Source organism: Solea senegalensis, linkage group LG5 (genome assembly GCF_019176455.1).
Source record: "Solea senegalensis isolate Sse05_10M linkage group LG5, IFAPA_SoseM_1, whole genome shotgun sequence".
In the NCBI taxonomy this organism is placed as follows: Eukaryota; Metazoa; Chordata; class Actinopteri; order Pleuronectiformes; family Soleidae; genus Solea; species Solea senegalensis.
The window spans coordinates 19,886,636-19,903,663 of NC_058025.1; the positions used below are offsets into that span (position 1 = coordinate 19,886,636).

The 17,028-nt window shown below is 40.5% G+C and overlaps 1 protein-coding gene across 3 annotated transcripts; it reads left to right on the forward strand.

The window, feature by feature from the left end:
- Positions 1–1,124: 1,124 nt before the first annotated feature.
- Positions 1,125–16,715, forward strand: tsc1a (TSC complex subunit 1a). Of its 3 annotated transcripts, none has more exons than XM_044026194.1 (22): positions 1,125–1,182; positions 2,741–2,858; positions 3,920–4,023; positions 4,106–4,258; positions 4,353–4,497; positions 4,629–4,783; positions 5,550–5,623; positions 6,242–6,465; positions 7,113–7,183; positions 7,847–7,958; positions 8,200–8,291; positions 8,690–8,792; positions 8,935–9,236; positions 9,843–9,994; positions 10,191–10,258; positions 11,166–11,332; positions 11,463–11,645; positions 11,735–11,845; positions 12,126–12,248; positions 12,381–12,568; positions 12,693–12,833; positions 13,278–16,715. In XM_044026194.1, exons 2-22 carry the CDS (start codon positions 2,747–2,749, stop codon positions 13,831–13,833), a joined length of 3,336 nt encoding a protein of 1,111 aa, XP_043882129.1. In that variant the 5' UTR covers positions 1,125–1,182; positions 2,741–2,746; the 3' UTR covers positions 13,834–16,715. The 3 variants fall into 3 exon arrangements, with proteins under 3 accessions (XP_043882129.1, XP_043882131.1, XP_043882130.1); XM_044026196.1 differs by having other exon boundaries at positions 10,191–10,231; XM_044026195.1 differs by having other exon boundaries at positions 3,926–4,023.
- The last annotated feature ends 313 nt before the right edge of the window (positions 16,716–17,028 follow it).

Below are 17,028 nucleotides of genomic sequence, written 5' to 3' on the forward strand. Positions count from 1 at the left end.
GTAAATGTAATAATTAACAAGTTTAATAGGGGAGGATGTAATGCTCTAGACTTCCACACTAAACACTCCTCCTCTTAAAGTCAAATGGATGAAACGGTAGCCTACTAAATATAGCTTAACTTGGAACTATACCAACATTTATCTTAAAAATTAGGAGAACTGTTACTGTTACTGTAAAGTATTTTTTTTATGTCAGCTGATTGGCACAGCAGCCCCCTCATGCAGAGGATAAAGCGGTAGAAGATGATGGATGTTTCCATTTTTTGTTGCATGAGGGGAGCTGCTGTTGCGAACTGTGGCCACTGGATGTTACTAGAGAGAGGCCGTATCATTGTTTTTTGTTTTGTTTTTTGTATCTTTCCGTCACATTGTTCACCTTCATCAGCAGTGGTGTTTACCTTCAAATATCATAAATGCCACTTTCCATTATATGTAATCAAAGAATTTTTATTATACTTTCAATTTATTTTATCATTCACATATTTATTGATATGCTCATTAACACATCTTTAGCAGCTTTCAAACATGTTCATATTAAAGCTATTTTTCTTAACTTTTGGAGGTTCAGGCCTTTTGCTATTAATCTTCCGACCCAACAGTTATCGCCACTGCACTGCAGTTGCGGCTATCTACAATTTAATTGCTAATAATATATACATTGTCCTTTTTATATATCTTAAATTAAATTTCACATAGTCAAAATTACTTTGTAGACATTAACTGGAATTAGGGATATCTACAGTTCTGACAAACCCAACAATACACATGAATGGCAAAGGTGACGTCATTCTGACTAGTAAAAAACGGATATCTGTAACGTCTAGTAAATACACAGATAAATACACAGATATCTACAACTACAATTCACATTAGTCATAATGAAATTACAACCAGTCAAAATGACGTCACATATATCTAATTCCAGATAGTTATATGTTAAAATAGCTTAGCATATGTACCGCTAGGAGAACTGGTCAAAATTGTACCGCAATGTGGTGGATCAGATAGCGATATAGTTTCCACACTGGAACTTCTTTCGCCGGGTGTTTTCACAGTTTTTCCCAGCGTCCCTGAACGCACTCTGATGTTGATTGACAGTTTAGAGTATCAGGTCACCGCTGGAGGGCGGGGTTTCTTGTTGCCCAACATGGCTGCGCCCAGCTCAAATCAACAGGTTTGAAGGTAACCCGTTTTTTGTGAAGTCAGTCTTTGTTTTTGTGTTTATTTTTCTGTACGTTCATGAACTGCGTTTGCATCGGGAGTACACCAACAGCTACAGGGCGTAAAGAGAAACAGCTGTCACCTGCTCTGATACACACTGCAGACTGCTGGCCTGTTAGCTTAGCACCGAGCTCTTAGCACAGTAGCTTCGTCGTTAGCTAGCTGTGAGTTTGTGTAAAGAGCTGCGGTTTATTGCAACAGGAAGTGGTCACAATGTTCACCGCAAAACGTAAAATGCCTCACAGTTACGTCACAATTATCCCATTACATTGCAGCGATGACGTCAGACATACTGTACACATGTGTTTGGTTGGTTGGTTGATTGTTTGTCAGCAGGTTTGGCACCTGAGCAGATTTACTTTTTTTTCTTTTTTCACTTCCTAAATACTGGATATTGGAGGAGAGGTTAAGTTTGTAGAATTCGATGAAGACCTGTTTATTTTATTATATTTTATTTTATTTTATTTTAAAAACCACATGTTTATTGTGTCTCTTATGTCACATCTAAATGTGCAGGATGTGCACAGTGTGGACATACACACCTGGAGTTCATTATTAAGGATGGATTAAGGATTTTGTCCCACCCCTTTCCATTATATGTAATCAAAGAATTGATTTAATACTGGCAACACTTATCAATCAAAGAATAATTTTGATTATTGAAGGAATAAAAATATATCTTGACCTTTGTAAAAGTATTTAACAAAAAACGTAAAATGTTAAGTGATTCCTCCCTCTGAAAAGTGAGATTTGACCAGAGTGAAGGGCATGTTTGTGTCTCAACATAGTCAAGTGAGTACAGGACAACAGGTCCAATTAACACACAAGAAGTGTATTTAATGTTGATCAGCACACCATGCTTGTAACTCACTCTGAGAATATAAATGGTGATCATAGTGTTAATACAATCAAGTAAAAACAAGTTTGTTTTTTATTTTATTTGCTTCAAAGTTGCTATATTTCAATAAACAAAGTATTGGGTGTGTAATGTCTGGATTGACTGTAACATTAGCTTGCTTACAGAACCTTACAGAGCAGCTACATGATTGTCCACATGTTGATCCTCTGCTTTCTTAGCTGACTGTGATATACAGAAACACCATCCATGCTGTAAAGACTTTTGTAATTTACTGTCATTTTTATAGCTACTTTTGGAGCAGCTGAAAGTGGTGCAGGTTCTTCCCGGCTCCTTGGACATCATTGTAAAAATGTGAACACACGTTTCAGTAGTAAAATTGTACAGTTTGCATTCAAGCTGTTAGCAGGTGCCACCACAGTAATGGCACCATGCTTACCTCTTATTTTCAATCACCATACTAAAATCATATATACATGTAGATGGTTTTGTAAATGGTGAAACTCTGATGTTCACTGTGACATAAACAACAGATTGATGAGCGCAAAGTCACATTTGAAATGGTTTGATAATTAAAACTGTTTATCGGCTCACTGAATGATCATCTAATTGTATCCCTTAAATGATAAATACTCACTTTTTAAACAGTATTTGTGTCTCCAGGTGTAAATGATGTCCAAGGAACAGGTGACTATCAGTGAGCTCCTGCCCTCATTGGACAGTTCAGAGCTGCAGGAGGCGGAGCAAGTGAGAGCAACAGTCAATCAGCAGCTGAGCACAGGTGAGTCCATCTGCAGTACGCAAGTATGTACGCAAGTACGCAAGTATGTACTTGCGTACTTGAGAAGTACGCCTCAAGTACATACTCGCCAAGTACGGGAGTGCACAAGTATGATCTCTATAATTGGAACAGCAGTGTACTTCCTTGTTCTACTGTTTTGAATTGCGGGTGGTGCCAAGTGCTTAAGCCTCATTATTAACAGAACTTGGACTGAGGCTGATGACGTTTTCACAAGTATGAGAGTACAGACAAGTATGGATATTGAGAAAGGTGTCTTGTCTACCTGTCTTTGTCCATCTCTACCTAACTTGACCTGTCTTTTCTTGTAATCCATCTCTACCTGTTACTTTTCACTGCCTGTGTTTACCTGTTTGTACCTGGTTCAACCTATCACCTGTCTCTACATGTTTGTACATGTCCCTGTCTGTCCAAACCTGTCTCGAAGACATCTCTTTGCATGTTTGTACCTGTCTCAACTTGTTTGTCTCTGTCTCTGTCAGTGTCTGTCCCTACCTGCCTCAACCTGTCTTCTGTCTAGGGATTTCCCCAACATCTTTTTTGGCCCCTGATCCCTTACTGATGTTTTTGCATTTAAATATCTGGTGATACAGAGTTCCGATTCAACACTTGTATTTGCCTAGGTAACAGAGTAGCACTGTATACCTTTTTAATGTCATTGTAAGTAAAGTAAATAATATTCCCCACCGAGGCTTAGAGAGAAAGAAGAACATATTTCTGTCATCTGTCATTGCAGCAGCTGGTACTGCTGGTAGGAAAAAAGAGGAAGAAGAGAGGACAGGGTTTCATCAGCTCTCTGTTAGCTAAACCAGTGCTTTGTTTGTCTACGGCATGTGTACAATATAGTTGCAGACAGACGGTGCATGTGGAAGTAAAAGATCAGGGTGACATTATTGGGGTGATTCCCGATTTCAAATCCGTTAAGAGAAATGCCCAGATTGGCTCCGATCTGATATTTGAGATCAGGAGTGGGACATCCCTACCTGCTTGTACCTGTCTCTGTTTGTTTTGCTGTCAGTGTGACCTGTAGTTTCTCGCCTCAGACAAAGGAGGGGCTGTGCTCTCATCTCTGGTGGACTATTACCTTGACTCCACATCCCCTCAGGCAGTGCTGCTCCTGTCCACCATCAGAGAGCCTCATCATAAGGTCAGCATTACCTCCCTCTGTTTTGTCCAGATGTTTATACCTTATCTTATTTTATCATTAAAAAAAAATTAACATCCATCAGCCCTTGTTGGAGAAGCTGAATGAGTCTCTGAACAGACCTGGGACCAGATTGGCTGGTCTCACACTGCTGGGTCACCTGATTAGGAAACAGCCTCCATGGGTTCATCACATCAGCCGCTCAGCCCTGCTGCCGTCCCTGCTGCGCTGCCTAAAAGTATGGTTGGAAAATGTGTTGAAAATATGTAATTGTCTGTGTTCACAGCTGCTGACTGTGTCTGTTTATTTTGTTGCTGTTGTGTTCTCCTTAGACTGACAGCGATGTGGTCGTCCTTATCACCGCAGTCCTGGTCCTCATCACTCTGTTACCCATGATCCCTCAGACTGGGAAGCAACACATCTATGATTTCTTTGACGTATTTGGACGCCTGGCATCCTGGAGCTACAGAAACCCTGGTAATGCACGCACACTGTGTGTTAATGTTTTTCCAACTTCTTCATGTAGACATATCATAATGTGTGTAATGTGTGTGGGTTATAGAGTGTTCTGTAAAGTGTGCTGCTCCTCTGGCTGTTACCTCTTGCAGGTCATGTACCTGTGGTCCACCTGGTCCATCTCCATGCTGGTGTGTATTCTCTGTTCCACCGTCTGTATGGGATGTTTCCCTGTAACTTCATTTCCTACCTGAGACTCCACTACAGCATGAAGGAGAACCTAGACACCTTCCAGGAGGTCATCAAGGTCAGTACAGACCAAACAATAATTTATTTATTATTCCTGTAACACATTGTGTATTATTCAGGTTCAGAAAAGCATCCTGATAGCTACAGAACCTGATAGAGAATCTTAATATGTTTAGGCTTTCCTCTTTGTCATACCTTCAGTATACCTGCAAACTGAATTCCCTAATGAACACGACTGATGTTTACTCACTCCATGGTAGCAACATACATTTGTGTACATTAATAAAAGTGACACACAAATATCAAGTGTGAACTCTGTTGTGTTGTTATTTTCATGAAACTTGGCAGTAGTGGATAATGTGAGCAGTAACTCTGTGCTGCTGCTACACTTGCACAGAAATAGCAGCTGTAAACAGCAGCTGCTCCTTTTCTCAGATAACAGGACTGGTAAAATACTCTGAATACTGTGCTTCATTTAGAACGCGGCCTCGTCCACACTGATATTAAAATGTTCCTTTATGTTTTCCCTCTCATCTACACTCTGATGTAGACTTTTTCAAAGTGAAATGCATTATTTTAAAATTCAGGGTTAGGGTTTTCCTTAAAACAAATGTGCCTGTAATAATAACAAAGCACCCTACTATTACCTTCTGATCCAGTATGCTTTGCTTGTTTGCATTAATTTTTGTTTGTTTTCTTTGTTCAAGAAAAATTGTTCCTAACCCATGGACAGAAGTTTTGATTTTTTTCTAATGGAAAGATCTAGGGTAAAAAGGATCCACACTGTGTTGCTAACGTCCTCCCTATATGTTTGTGTCTCTTAGCCCATGTTGGAACATGTCAGGGTTCACCCTGAGTTGGTCACAGGGACTCAGGACCATGAACTGGACCCATCCAGGTGAGCAACAGTCTAGACAAATTTTGAACCGCTCACATTTGCTACTCAACTTTCTCACTGATATAATAAGCAAACTAATGATCAGCAGTTTATTTTGAAATCTACTTCAGAAGAAACATATGGTCCAGTTGTAGAGCTTTTGATCATAATGCATGATGTTGCTGAAGAGCTGCACTTACATGACATTAGGCTGCCTTCATCTACTGAGGCACAGCAGGTGGTCAAAAAAAACAAAAATAACAAAAACCCAAAACATCACTGAAGATGTATCAAACACTGTCTGAAGCACACAGACTTCCTGAACCTATCAGACATCTCTGATACTATTTTGACACAGACAGTTAGATGTTTGAGATATGTGAACACAAAAGTCAAATGTGTATATAAAAGAAGGTTCCAATGTCTGATAAATATAATGGTTCACTTGTGTTTCTGAAGCTGCCTTAAACAAAAATTCTCATAAAATTCTGAACACTGCATCAGTATGGGACCATAGAAATATACATTAAAGGCTTATTCTAATGTGACCACTGTATACATCGAAAGCAGAGTTTACTCCTGTAATATGCTACTCGGTTGACTTCCTTTTAAAGTAACAGAGGTTATTTCCTGACCCAGGTGGAAGTGTTACGAAGTGCACGACATTGTGATAGAGTGCTCCAGAGTGTCTCTGGACCCTCTGGAGTCTTCCTGTGAGGAGGACATTTACACCTCCCTGAGAGACCCACCGTCCTCCTCCTCAGGCTCCTCACCCTCACCCAGACCTCCTCCACTGTCCTTCCCCCTCCCTGTCCTGGACCTTACTTGCAGTCCTCACAACACCGAGAGCATCAGCAGTGCAGGTGAGTTTGTTAATGAATGTTTAATACATTAATTATTTTCACTGAAATGTCCCATTAATAAACTCCAAATAATGATAGTTAATTTTTTTTGAGTGTGTCTGGTGCTGCTTACTCCCACTGCACCAATATCCATAGAATACACAGACTTCAGTAAAACCTCTCAAATGTTTCTGCAATTAACTATACTCTGTCAGATTGAACATGGATGGATAAATGAACAAATAGTAGGGCTGAACGATTTGGAATAAATATCGATTATTTTGTCAAGAATTCTTATTTTCATTTGAAAAACACATTTAAAATGATTACTGTGTGATATGTGTGCAGATCTGTGAGAAACAAAGATGTTCTCTTCAGTCTGTAGAGTAAGATGTGTATGGATCAATACAGGAATTAATCTAAAATGGTATTTTGGACACACATCTTGGCTTCAACAAATATTACGCCTCCTGCGATTTGAAAATTGCAGTAGGCTGCATTGCGATTTTGATAAAATTTGATTAATTGTTCAGCCCTATGGAATAGATTAAGAAATAAAGAGGCAAATATATTAATAGATGAGTAAATTCATGGATAATTAGATGGTTAATAGCTGAATGGATGAACTGTATGTAATGGGGATTGTTTCATGATCTGTGTGTTGACAGAAAGTTTAGTCTGTCCTTCACTGTTTGGACGTCCAACTCTGCCTCAGCTGACCTTTGACACCTGCGCACAGGTAAATGTGTTGGTCTGTTTATTTGTAATGAATTATTATTTCATCGTCCTGTAGAGACAGATGACATCACATCCTGCTGCAGGCTGCACCACTCCAATGTGTCTCAAAGGATTTAATTTCCGTAATAACAGGAGTTCATTGATTTCACCATTCAACAGTTACTTTTAAAATTGAAAACCCTTATTTATCATATGTTCAGTGAGTCTGTGATGTCCCTCAGTCAGCCATGTGAATAATGCAGCTGCATGTTAGACACTGTGATGCTGGTCACAGGTCAATGTCTGACCAGACCGCAGCAGGAGACATGATAGTGGTTGAATTAGTTCTGTCTGATAAACCTGTGCCTCTCAAGCTACAAACATTAGCAACACTATGAGCAATAATCACATTACACTAAATGGAACACATTTTTATTTTCGTAATGTAACAGGCTATGTCAATCAAAATTGAAGAAACGTTATTTTAAAGTCTTAGATTTAGAATATTTAAGGATAAGAATCATCATTTTTTTACACTTTACGTTGTTTCATTGAAGCATCAAACCACCGATTAACTGAGCAAGGTGTTTCCCATCATGCCCTAAGTCCTCAGTCTGCTGATAATTAGCTATGATTAGAATTATGATCAGACCTGAACCAATGAGCCTAATGTTTCTGTGCTCAGGTTGATGATGTCACATGGAGCCCCTCGTCTCATTGTGGTATGTCCACACCCCCACCTGAACCTGCTGCTACAGCCTCCACCCACCCTCTGAGCAGAACTGCATCCCTCTCAGGTGAGACACTGGTGCAGGAATCAAAGAGAAGATTAAATGTTCAACTGTTGAGGGTTAAAATACAAGCAACAAATAAAAGAGAGAAGCAAATTTAATCGTATGTGATGTATTAAAATAAAAATGTGAATAAAGTTTGTGTTTACTGTTTAATGTAAAAAGAGCAAAGAAAAGGTTCAATAAATAAAGGTATGTGATAAAAAGTAACAGTCACATATTTATTAACTGGTCCACTTCCCTCTAGGTGTGAAATGTCCCTCACAGGCCTCTGTCCCTTCAACACCATCTAGTGAAGACAACCCAGATAGATGTCTGGCTCCAGACAGCAACAATCAGGTAAGAAAGACCATTCTTTTATTTTCTTCTGGGAAAGGTATTTATTGGACTTTGTTCATTTGGCAAATATCTCTCCTCAATTCCTTCACTTGCTTCTTAGCTCCTCCCAGCAAGTATTTAAGAGAAAGAAACAAGGACAGAGCTGAGAAATGATTGAACTGCACAGCAAATTCATATAAATCAAAGTGACAAGTGCATAGTATAATATTATTATTGTTGTAGATCTCCAAAGCAAGGTTCCATGCAAGACAGGTGTGTGCAAAGTGAATAATGTTAAGTTCCCAACCTAATCGGACCTTAATTTGCCCGGGGGAACATTTTGTGGTTCAACAGAGGAGAGAGAGGATGTGTAAAAGCATGAAATGGCTGAATAAAAAAACAACCTCTCTCCCTCACAGGTGAAGCTGCAGCCACTCACAGAGCTGGAGAGGTCATCCATCCAGCCAGTCATAGAGAGGGAGGGGAAAGGTCGGAGTGATGTCATCAACAACGGCAATGAAGGTGAGTTGATCAGAAACAGAAGAGTGTGAATGAATCCACCATCAGTATGTTGGCTCATTCTGCTGCTGATTCTGATGTGATGGATGATGTCATTATGTTATATTGATGATGATGATTATTGAATCCATCTCTCCATCTCCAGATTTCAGATCAGAGGAATCACCCCTGCCTCCCCCCTCTGCCTCCTCTCAGCATGTGCTTGTCACTTCTACTCCCAACTGTGATGTGTCACCCTCAGGCTCATTGTTCCCTCCTCCCTCGTCCAACTCACTGTGTTTTACCCCACCTAACCCCTCTAGCACCCCCACCCACCCATTTGAGGAAGGAGGCCCTGACCGCTTTCCCTCATTCCATTTGGATCTGAACTCCGCTCCCTCCTATGAGCTCCTGTTTGATCTCGCTCTGCCTCAAGCTGCCTCGCTCTTCATCCGGAAAAAGACACAGGTAAACTAAACCAGACGACACTGAATTTAACCTTCATATCAACCTGTTCTCTTCTTACGATAATGCAGTTTCGTAAGTTTCACATCTTTGCAAAGTAAATCTCCCGTCATGTGTCCCAGAGCTTATACCTTTTAATTTGCACTCACACATATGCAATCCACATTGCCTGAAAGCTTGTCAGAGGGTTTGTCTGATGCCTGGTGTTGGAGGTAGCTTTCAGAAGTGAACAGTGACATGGATGTCTGCCTTTGTTTGCAACAGAGAAGAGCTCTGTTGGATGATGTACTTTTTGAGCTTAAACACATTAAAAGTCATGTGATTAGCCGGATCCTGTGCAAGAATGTTTGTATAAAGTGATTTGATTGGCTACATTATTGCTGACAGACCTCAACTTTAGCTTTACATTTATTTCTACATCTAAATAAAGTATCTTCAGCCACAGTGGCAGTTGGCACCTGTAATATTTGTCAAAAAAGTGCAGTTTTGGGAATATAACTTCATTCATATTTTTCTGTTGTTTTAGTTGCATTGGTAAATCTAATAAAAAAAGATATTGTATAATATATAATTACATTTTTGTGTTATTGATCCTGTTGTCACCTGTAGGAGATGTTGGAAAAAGCTCCAGGGCAGCAGGAGAAGGAGGGAGGAGTCGAGGGGGAGGACAGGGAGCAGGATCAAACCTCTGTCTCCCCTCTAGAGGTTTTGGACCAGTTAATTGTCCATGGACATGATGCCCATGAATGCCTTAGCAGGAGGTGAGACTGTTAATGAGGATGTGGTGTAGAAAGTAAAGATCACAGGTCCTCTGGAAAGCACTTCAGCACAGAGACGCCTGTCTTCATATCATCTTCAGATTCCATAACTTGCGCCATATTTTTTTACTCTTCTTCCTCAGCTTAATGTCAAACTGTGGAGATGTTTGTTCATTGTGTGTGTGTGTGTGTGTGGCAGGTTGTCAGCAGTGAATAAGTCAGTGGATCGTCATTTTGGAGGTAAACAGCAGAGCATGAAAACCAAAGGTACCTGAACTAACACACTCCGACTCACCGCATTAACAGTTTTAACCTGGTTGATCATTTTTTATTTGAACTGAAGGGACTGAAATTTACAACATTCTAAAACACAAACTGTTGACATACTAAATAGCATTTTTCTAAGGAATTTTGAGTGTGTGCTGGCTGGTGTGAGTAAAAATGTTGAGTTAACTAACATTAACCACAATGGTATTAAAAGTCCAGTTATCGCACAACAAGCTTATTAATTACTGCTTGCTGCAGGTATGCTATTATTGTAATGTGCTAACTTTAGCCTGTAGTTGCAGTGTTTCCTCTGGTTAGACCCATTGTCCTGATCAGTACTGGTGGTATTGGTAAATAAGCTGGAATCACAGTACTAGACGAGGACTTTACATTATGATTTGATTGAACTTTGATTGAACGTGTTTGGAGAAATTCTGCATTATATCAAGTACATTAATGGAACAGAGACGGGTCCCACTAATCAGACAACACTAACCTAACTAGCACAACTGAAAGACTATTATCACTGACCAGGCACAACCTACTGACTAGACTGACCCTTCTAATCAGACAGACCCCACTAACCAAATTGACTCCTTTAACCAGATAAACCTATCTAATCACACTAAACCAACTAAAAACAGACCAAACTAACCCTGCTAACCACACCAACCCCACTCATCTAACCAGACTAGCCCAACCAAAAAAATAATTAAGTAAACTGCTTTGAACCTCTTCATCAACATGTTTTGCACTCTGTGGTCGTCAGTCGAGTAGTTTTCTTTAAAAAAAAAAAAATCTTTAAATTCCGAAAACAAAACAAGTATAAGTAATATTGTTTGTTCATCTAAGGCTGTAAATTTAAGGTGAGGTTGTTTTTTTTTTCACTTTGTGTTTATTGTATCAGGCCTGGCCTCGGGGGAGGAGCTTCAGTGTCTGAAGAGTCAGCTGTTGCTGATCCATAGTCAGCTTCAGTTTGAACGTTTCAAACGGCAGCAGCATGCCATCAGAAACCGCCGCCTGCTACGCAGAGTCATCAGTGCCACTGCGTTGGAGGAGCACAGTGTCGCGATGGTAATTTCCACACACGCTAACACACACACGCTGCCTGGTTATTGTACAGATTGATATAAAATTGAATTTTACTTTTGGTTACCCGTTGTCTGGAGGAGTGTGTGTACATGAGTGTGTTTGTGTGTTGCAGAGAGCTCAGCTTTGTGTTCAGGATGAGGAGATTCGGTCTCTGAAGTTGAGTCTGAAAGAAGAGCAAAGACGTTACACACAACTGCAGCTGGACGCACACGCACAAACTAACCAGCTGCACAAGCACGTCCAGCAACTGCTGCTGCAGCAACAGGACGCGCAGAGAGACAACCAGAGATTGCAGGTACACACACACACATACTGACACGCACACACACAATGACACACATATGCACACTTGGCAACCACCTGTGTTGTGATTGACTGTTTCAGAGTGAGGTTCAAGAGTGTCAGACCAGGCTGAAAGTTTTAGAGGCAGAGCTTCAGAGGGCCAATAACAAGGCTAACAATGCTGAACACCAGCTGACTCAGCTATCACTCAAGGTGAGACACCATGTTATTAGACAGTTCCTCTCATCCAATGACGTAGCCTTCATGTGTTGTGGGGCATTTTAAAATAAAGTAAATGTACATACAGACTGGATGGACAGATGATTAAGTGTTTGTATATTGATGTGCTTCCCTGCTTTGACCATGCTGTGTGTCCACTGATGAAGTAAACACACAGCATGTGTCAGGGGGTGTCCAGGAGCCTCAGTTATGACCCCACTGTGTGAATGATGCTGTGGATGATGTGTCAGTGTCTTCTGGTGTTTTCTTGCAGCTGAGCAGCAGTGAGCAGCTGCAGCAGCAGATCTTCCTGTTGAACCAGCAGCTTGTACTGCTCAGAGAAACCAACCGAACTCTGACTAATCAGATAGAGGGAGGACCGGGCGACCACTGGACTGTGAGAAAACACGGCAACAACAAAATAATACATTACTGGGAAAAGAAACCCAGTTATGTTGAGTTAATCAGACCTTTAGCAATAAGTCATGACGTGTGCGCGTGTGTTTTGTGTTTGCTTGCATATGTTAAGGAGGCATCCATGCTGCAGTGCAGTGTGGGTAAAGAGTACCAGCATCTTAAAGACAGTGATGTCCAGCAGAGACAGAAGCTAGAGGCAGCCAATCACAGGATAGCAGAGCTGGAGAACCAGCTGGCCAAGAAAGACCAGCTGATTCTGGATCAGAAGAAACTCTTTGAGGACATGAAGGCCCAGAGCAGGTCACAGTATTAAGATAGAAACAACTTTCTCTCCAGTTACTATGTTCTGTAAAGTGGATGCACCATGGCAGCAGCAGAAATACTGGAACAAATCATTTAATGTGTGTGTTGCTTTGTGTTTTAGAGCGGAGCTCTCGGCCTGTGACAGTCGCTGTGTCGCCCTGCGGAGAGTCACCCAGAGCCTGCAGACTGAGATGCTTCACCTGTACAGTCAGGTACACCTCGACATGGATACAGACGGCCAACCTTGGGACATCGATGGCAGGTGAACCATCCTGCCTGCTGCATAAGATGCTACACAGCCACTCACCACTTGGGGGACCGCAGCCTCAGCTGTCATTAGGGTTTAAAGTTTGATAACACAATATAGAGTCTAACGTTTGTTACCGTTTAAATCTCTTAAATGACGATCTCCCTATGGACTTACAAAGTGGTACAACCAAATGTTTTCATTTATTAATTCAATTTTATTTGTATAGCGCTGAATCACAACATATATTATCTCAAGGCACTGTACATAGACAGCATCAAAGATAAAGATTAAGTCAGTTAGCTCAGTCACTTAGTCATTAGCCCCAAAAACGTGAACAAAGACGTGTTTTGTTGTTTGATTATTGATGAGTCTTATATTTTCTGTGTTTCATGTTGACTCACAACCAATCTGAAGATTCAGCTGATGATGTCATGTGATCGTCTTTTTCTCCCACAGGCCAAATGGCAGTGGTGTGGTCTTACCTGTTGCTCAGAGCAGCCTCAGGCCCCGCCCCTCCTCTGGTTCTCTTGGTATAATAAATGGAGCTCTAGAGGCTCTCTCCACCTCCCCCCTGCACCTCCCCTCCTGCTCCTCCTCCCCTCTCTCCTTGTCTCCTATTGAATCCCCTCTGGCTGTTGGCTCTTTTCTGGAGCAGCGAGCGCGGGAACTGTTCAAACCGACCAATCACAGCCCAGATGAGGAAGAGGAGGAGCCACATGAGAGGGAGGAGGAGGAGGAGGAGAAGGAAGAAGAGGAGGAGGACGACGACAACGAAGAGGAAGCCAAGCCAGAGATCCCTCCTTTGGGTCAGGAGATGGAGGAGACCATTATCCCTCCAAGGAGTCCTCAGCTGGTGCCCCCAAGCAAGGCTGCAGCTACCATCCACCCTCCCTCTAAACCACCAGCCCCAAGTTCATGTCCTGCCCTCTCTGCAGACCTGACCCTAGCTGTTCGACAGAGGAGACACGAGCTGAGCATCATGGACTATGATGAGACACAGCCAGAGTACTGACGGAGAGCCAGTGGTTGTCCAAAGATCAGCACCAGTTCAGGTGTCAGCTGACCGCACCTGACTGGGTCTCTTTCTTCTCATCTGCTTTCATTCACATGTTGACTCTGTGCCTTAAAATACCTAGCCTCTTACACAACAGTGTATCCTGTGTTGTCCCGTGGAACAGTAGTGGTGTGATCAACCCAAAGACTGATGGAATTCATTCTGATGTACATGAAGCTAGCTTAAAAGCTAACCAGCCCATAAGCTTACGATCCGTTTGAGACGACCAGTCGCAGTTTATACGTCACCAGCATGGTTAACAAAGTCATCAGAGTAAAGTTACACTCTACATGAATGAATAGATTTTTACCCAGAAATGATGCCATTATATTGTCATAATGAATCATTCTTTTCAACGGCTGTGGCAACTAATGATAACATTAATATAAGCTAAAATCATCATGTGCTTTAAGTTTAAGTCCTTCCATTTAGAGCTGCTAATGTTTAAGTAAATGTGATTTGAGGATTAATACACACAGGGTCCAAGAGATATAGATCAGATGTAACATAAAATTAAACTGCAGTCTTAAAACCAAAGGAGCATCAGTCTGAGTATCAATCAACAGAAAAGATCAACAATTGAAGTCAATAATTAATTCAGTCATCAATTTACTGCATATTAGCTGGTATATAACATCTAAAAGTCTCCTTTGTCTTTACCAATTTCATATTTAATGTCAGACTGGTCCACAGTACAAAACTAAACAAAATACCCCACCAAAATACCAAAATGCTATCTTAGGGCTAATGTTGCTGTCTTTATCAAATGAATATTAGACAACTAATATAAGTTAATACATGTTTTTCTTCTAGTATATGGCCGAACAAGAAAGAAAGTTTGAGAACTAATTAAAATAGCTGAAAATATTGCTGAAATATTTTATCTTGCTCATGTTCTGTCAGCTGCACGATGATGATGATAATCATTATCATGAAATGAGTTATTCATCGTGACAGAAGGTTCTTCAGTTACCGTTGTGTTTGTGTCTAAAGAGACTTGTTGAAGTCAGGGATATGTATTAAGCCAAACATTAGGGAAGAGAAATTGAGGGAATTTCGATTGTTTGAGTGAATGGATTTACAGTCTAGCTACAGCAGCTGTGATCATCCTGTGCTGAAACACAAACCTGCCTTACTGCTACCAAATATGATTTCTACTTTTCACTTTCAAAAATGAATGACATGATGCAATAATGGCATCAAAACACTGACACTAATTTATTCATGCTACAATATCAGTGTGAACAATACGTTGGGTAAAAAAAACAATTGACTCCATTGCCAATAGATACTTAGCTACGAGCCACTGGTCAGACAAAATGTGTGTGCCTCATCTTCAGGTTAACTTACTACTGTGCATTCAGTCTGTAGCACGATGTCAGCTGCTGTAACAGGCCTTAATATTGTGTTTTAATAATAGGTTATTGGAGCCGATGCCATTCAGATTTTAACAAGTAAAAAGGTCTGATACTGACATTATTTATATATTATGTTGAAAAGGGAAATTGTGGGGTTGCTATCCATTAACTTCCAATCAATATACTGCATTTCACAAATTACTTTCCATGAAAACACCACTTGACAGCAGCTTTGTGTGCTATAGACCGTGCTGAGTGTTGGAATGTACTGAAAACAAAAAACTCCGGCTTAAATAATGAGCATGAACGATCCTTCTCTTAGGCCAAGTCTCCTCAGGTTCACAGCAAGGACACCAGAGTCGGGTGCAAAAATATCTTGGTCTAATTTCAGGAAGCTGCTGCCAGTCTTTATGCTAAGCTAGGTTAACCATGTTCTGGCTCCAGCTCTGTACTCACAACCAGGTTATTGTAATAAAGTTTCAGGCAATGTGAAGCAGTGATTCTGTACGATGGTGAAAACCAAAGCAAACTTTTCTCATCATAAAGTATCCGATGTTACATTGTTATTACTCAGTATTTTATCACTTACCCAACAAACACTGTGATCATTTGACCGACACTGGCAACTCTGAGCCATGACAATCACCTGAGACTGATATTCTCCTGAGCATCAGGCAATAATGGTGAGTTCATACTGAACATCATTACCTTTTTTTTGCATAATGGGATTACATACAAAGTCAATGCAAACTCTCAAGTAGACACACATTATGTGTCCGTCATGCCAGGCAACGCAGTCCCATGCCATTCACTTCAGTCCCTCTTTAAAATGTTGGCTCTTTGGGATGCGCATATGCAGCAACCTGCATTTCTTACAATAACAGGATATTGGATGAATCTCAGTGCTGACTGGCTTTACCAGCATGTGAAATTTTCACAAGGTCAAACAACTCGACTAAAGTGCCTGAAGTGTACAATTAAAAAAAAACATTTGCAGGATTTTAATTTTGCGTTGTCTTTGAATTAGCTTTGTATGTAATCCCATCATGCAAATGAAGCATCACATGAAAGCAACATGAAACTCTTTTGCAAATGTGGAACTAGTCCTTTAAAGTTCCAGTATGTAGAACTTATTAGACATTTATTACCAAAAATTGAGTACAATGTTTTAAAAAGATTGTTTTCATTTATTAATCGTCCCTTGAAAATTAAGAATTGTTTTCGTCATCTTAACTGAGCTGCTCCTCTTCTGTGGATTCTAGCTGCCATGCTATACTGCCATATATTTACATCATACATTAAGCTGAGGGATCCGTGCACATTCAAAACTGCAGTCATCTTATATTTATTTACATGTGATTGAACCAAACTAGTCACACTCTCAATGATCTGGTTTATTGTTTCTCTTTCTTATTGTCCTAAGTGTTGTTGATTTCACCTCAGAACTGTGAATGCTACCAGTAAAGATTCATTTGAATCAAACCTCAGCGCTGTAGTGTGTCAAATTTGTTCATAATTTGAACAGTATTGTTCAAAGTATTGGTTTACTTCCAGTACTTGGAAGTAAACCAATACTTTGAACAATACTGTTCAAATTGATTCTTAGTAATCTGTGATTACATTTATTCAGGGAGTTTTTGTCTCTGGTTGGTAATGGTGGTATCAAGACTGTGAGGGGACAATTCACAGTCCTGGTTCTGAATATGAGTGATGTTGTCTGTGTGTGTGTCTTTGTGTCATAGTTTAGGGCTGCAACGAATATTCAAACTATTCTGACAATGAATTATTTGGTTTT

What these genes read in the sequence shown, in the direction of transcription:
- tsc1a (XM_044026194.1), top strand. Translation starts at nt 2,747, where the DNA reads ATGATGTCCAAGGAACAGGTGACTATCAGTGAGCTCCTGCCCTCATTG. An exon ending in CCTTCCAGGAGGTCATCAAG is followed by an intron (nt 4,784 to 5,549) that starts GTCAGTACAGAC and finishes TGTGTCTCTTAG; the next exon opens with CCCATGTTGGAACATGTCAG. An exon ending in CATCAACAACGGCAATGAAG is followed by an intron (nt 8,793 to 8,934) that starts GTGAGTTGATCA and finishes CTCCATCTCCAG; the next exon opens with ATTTCAGATCAGAGGAATCA.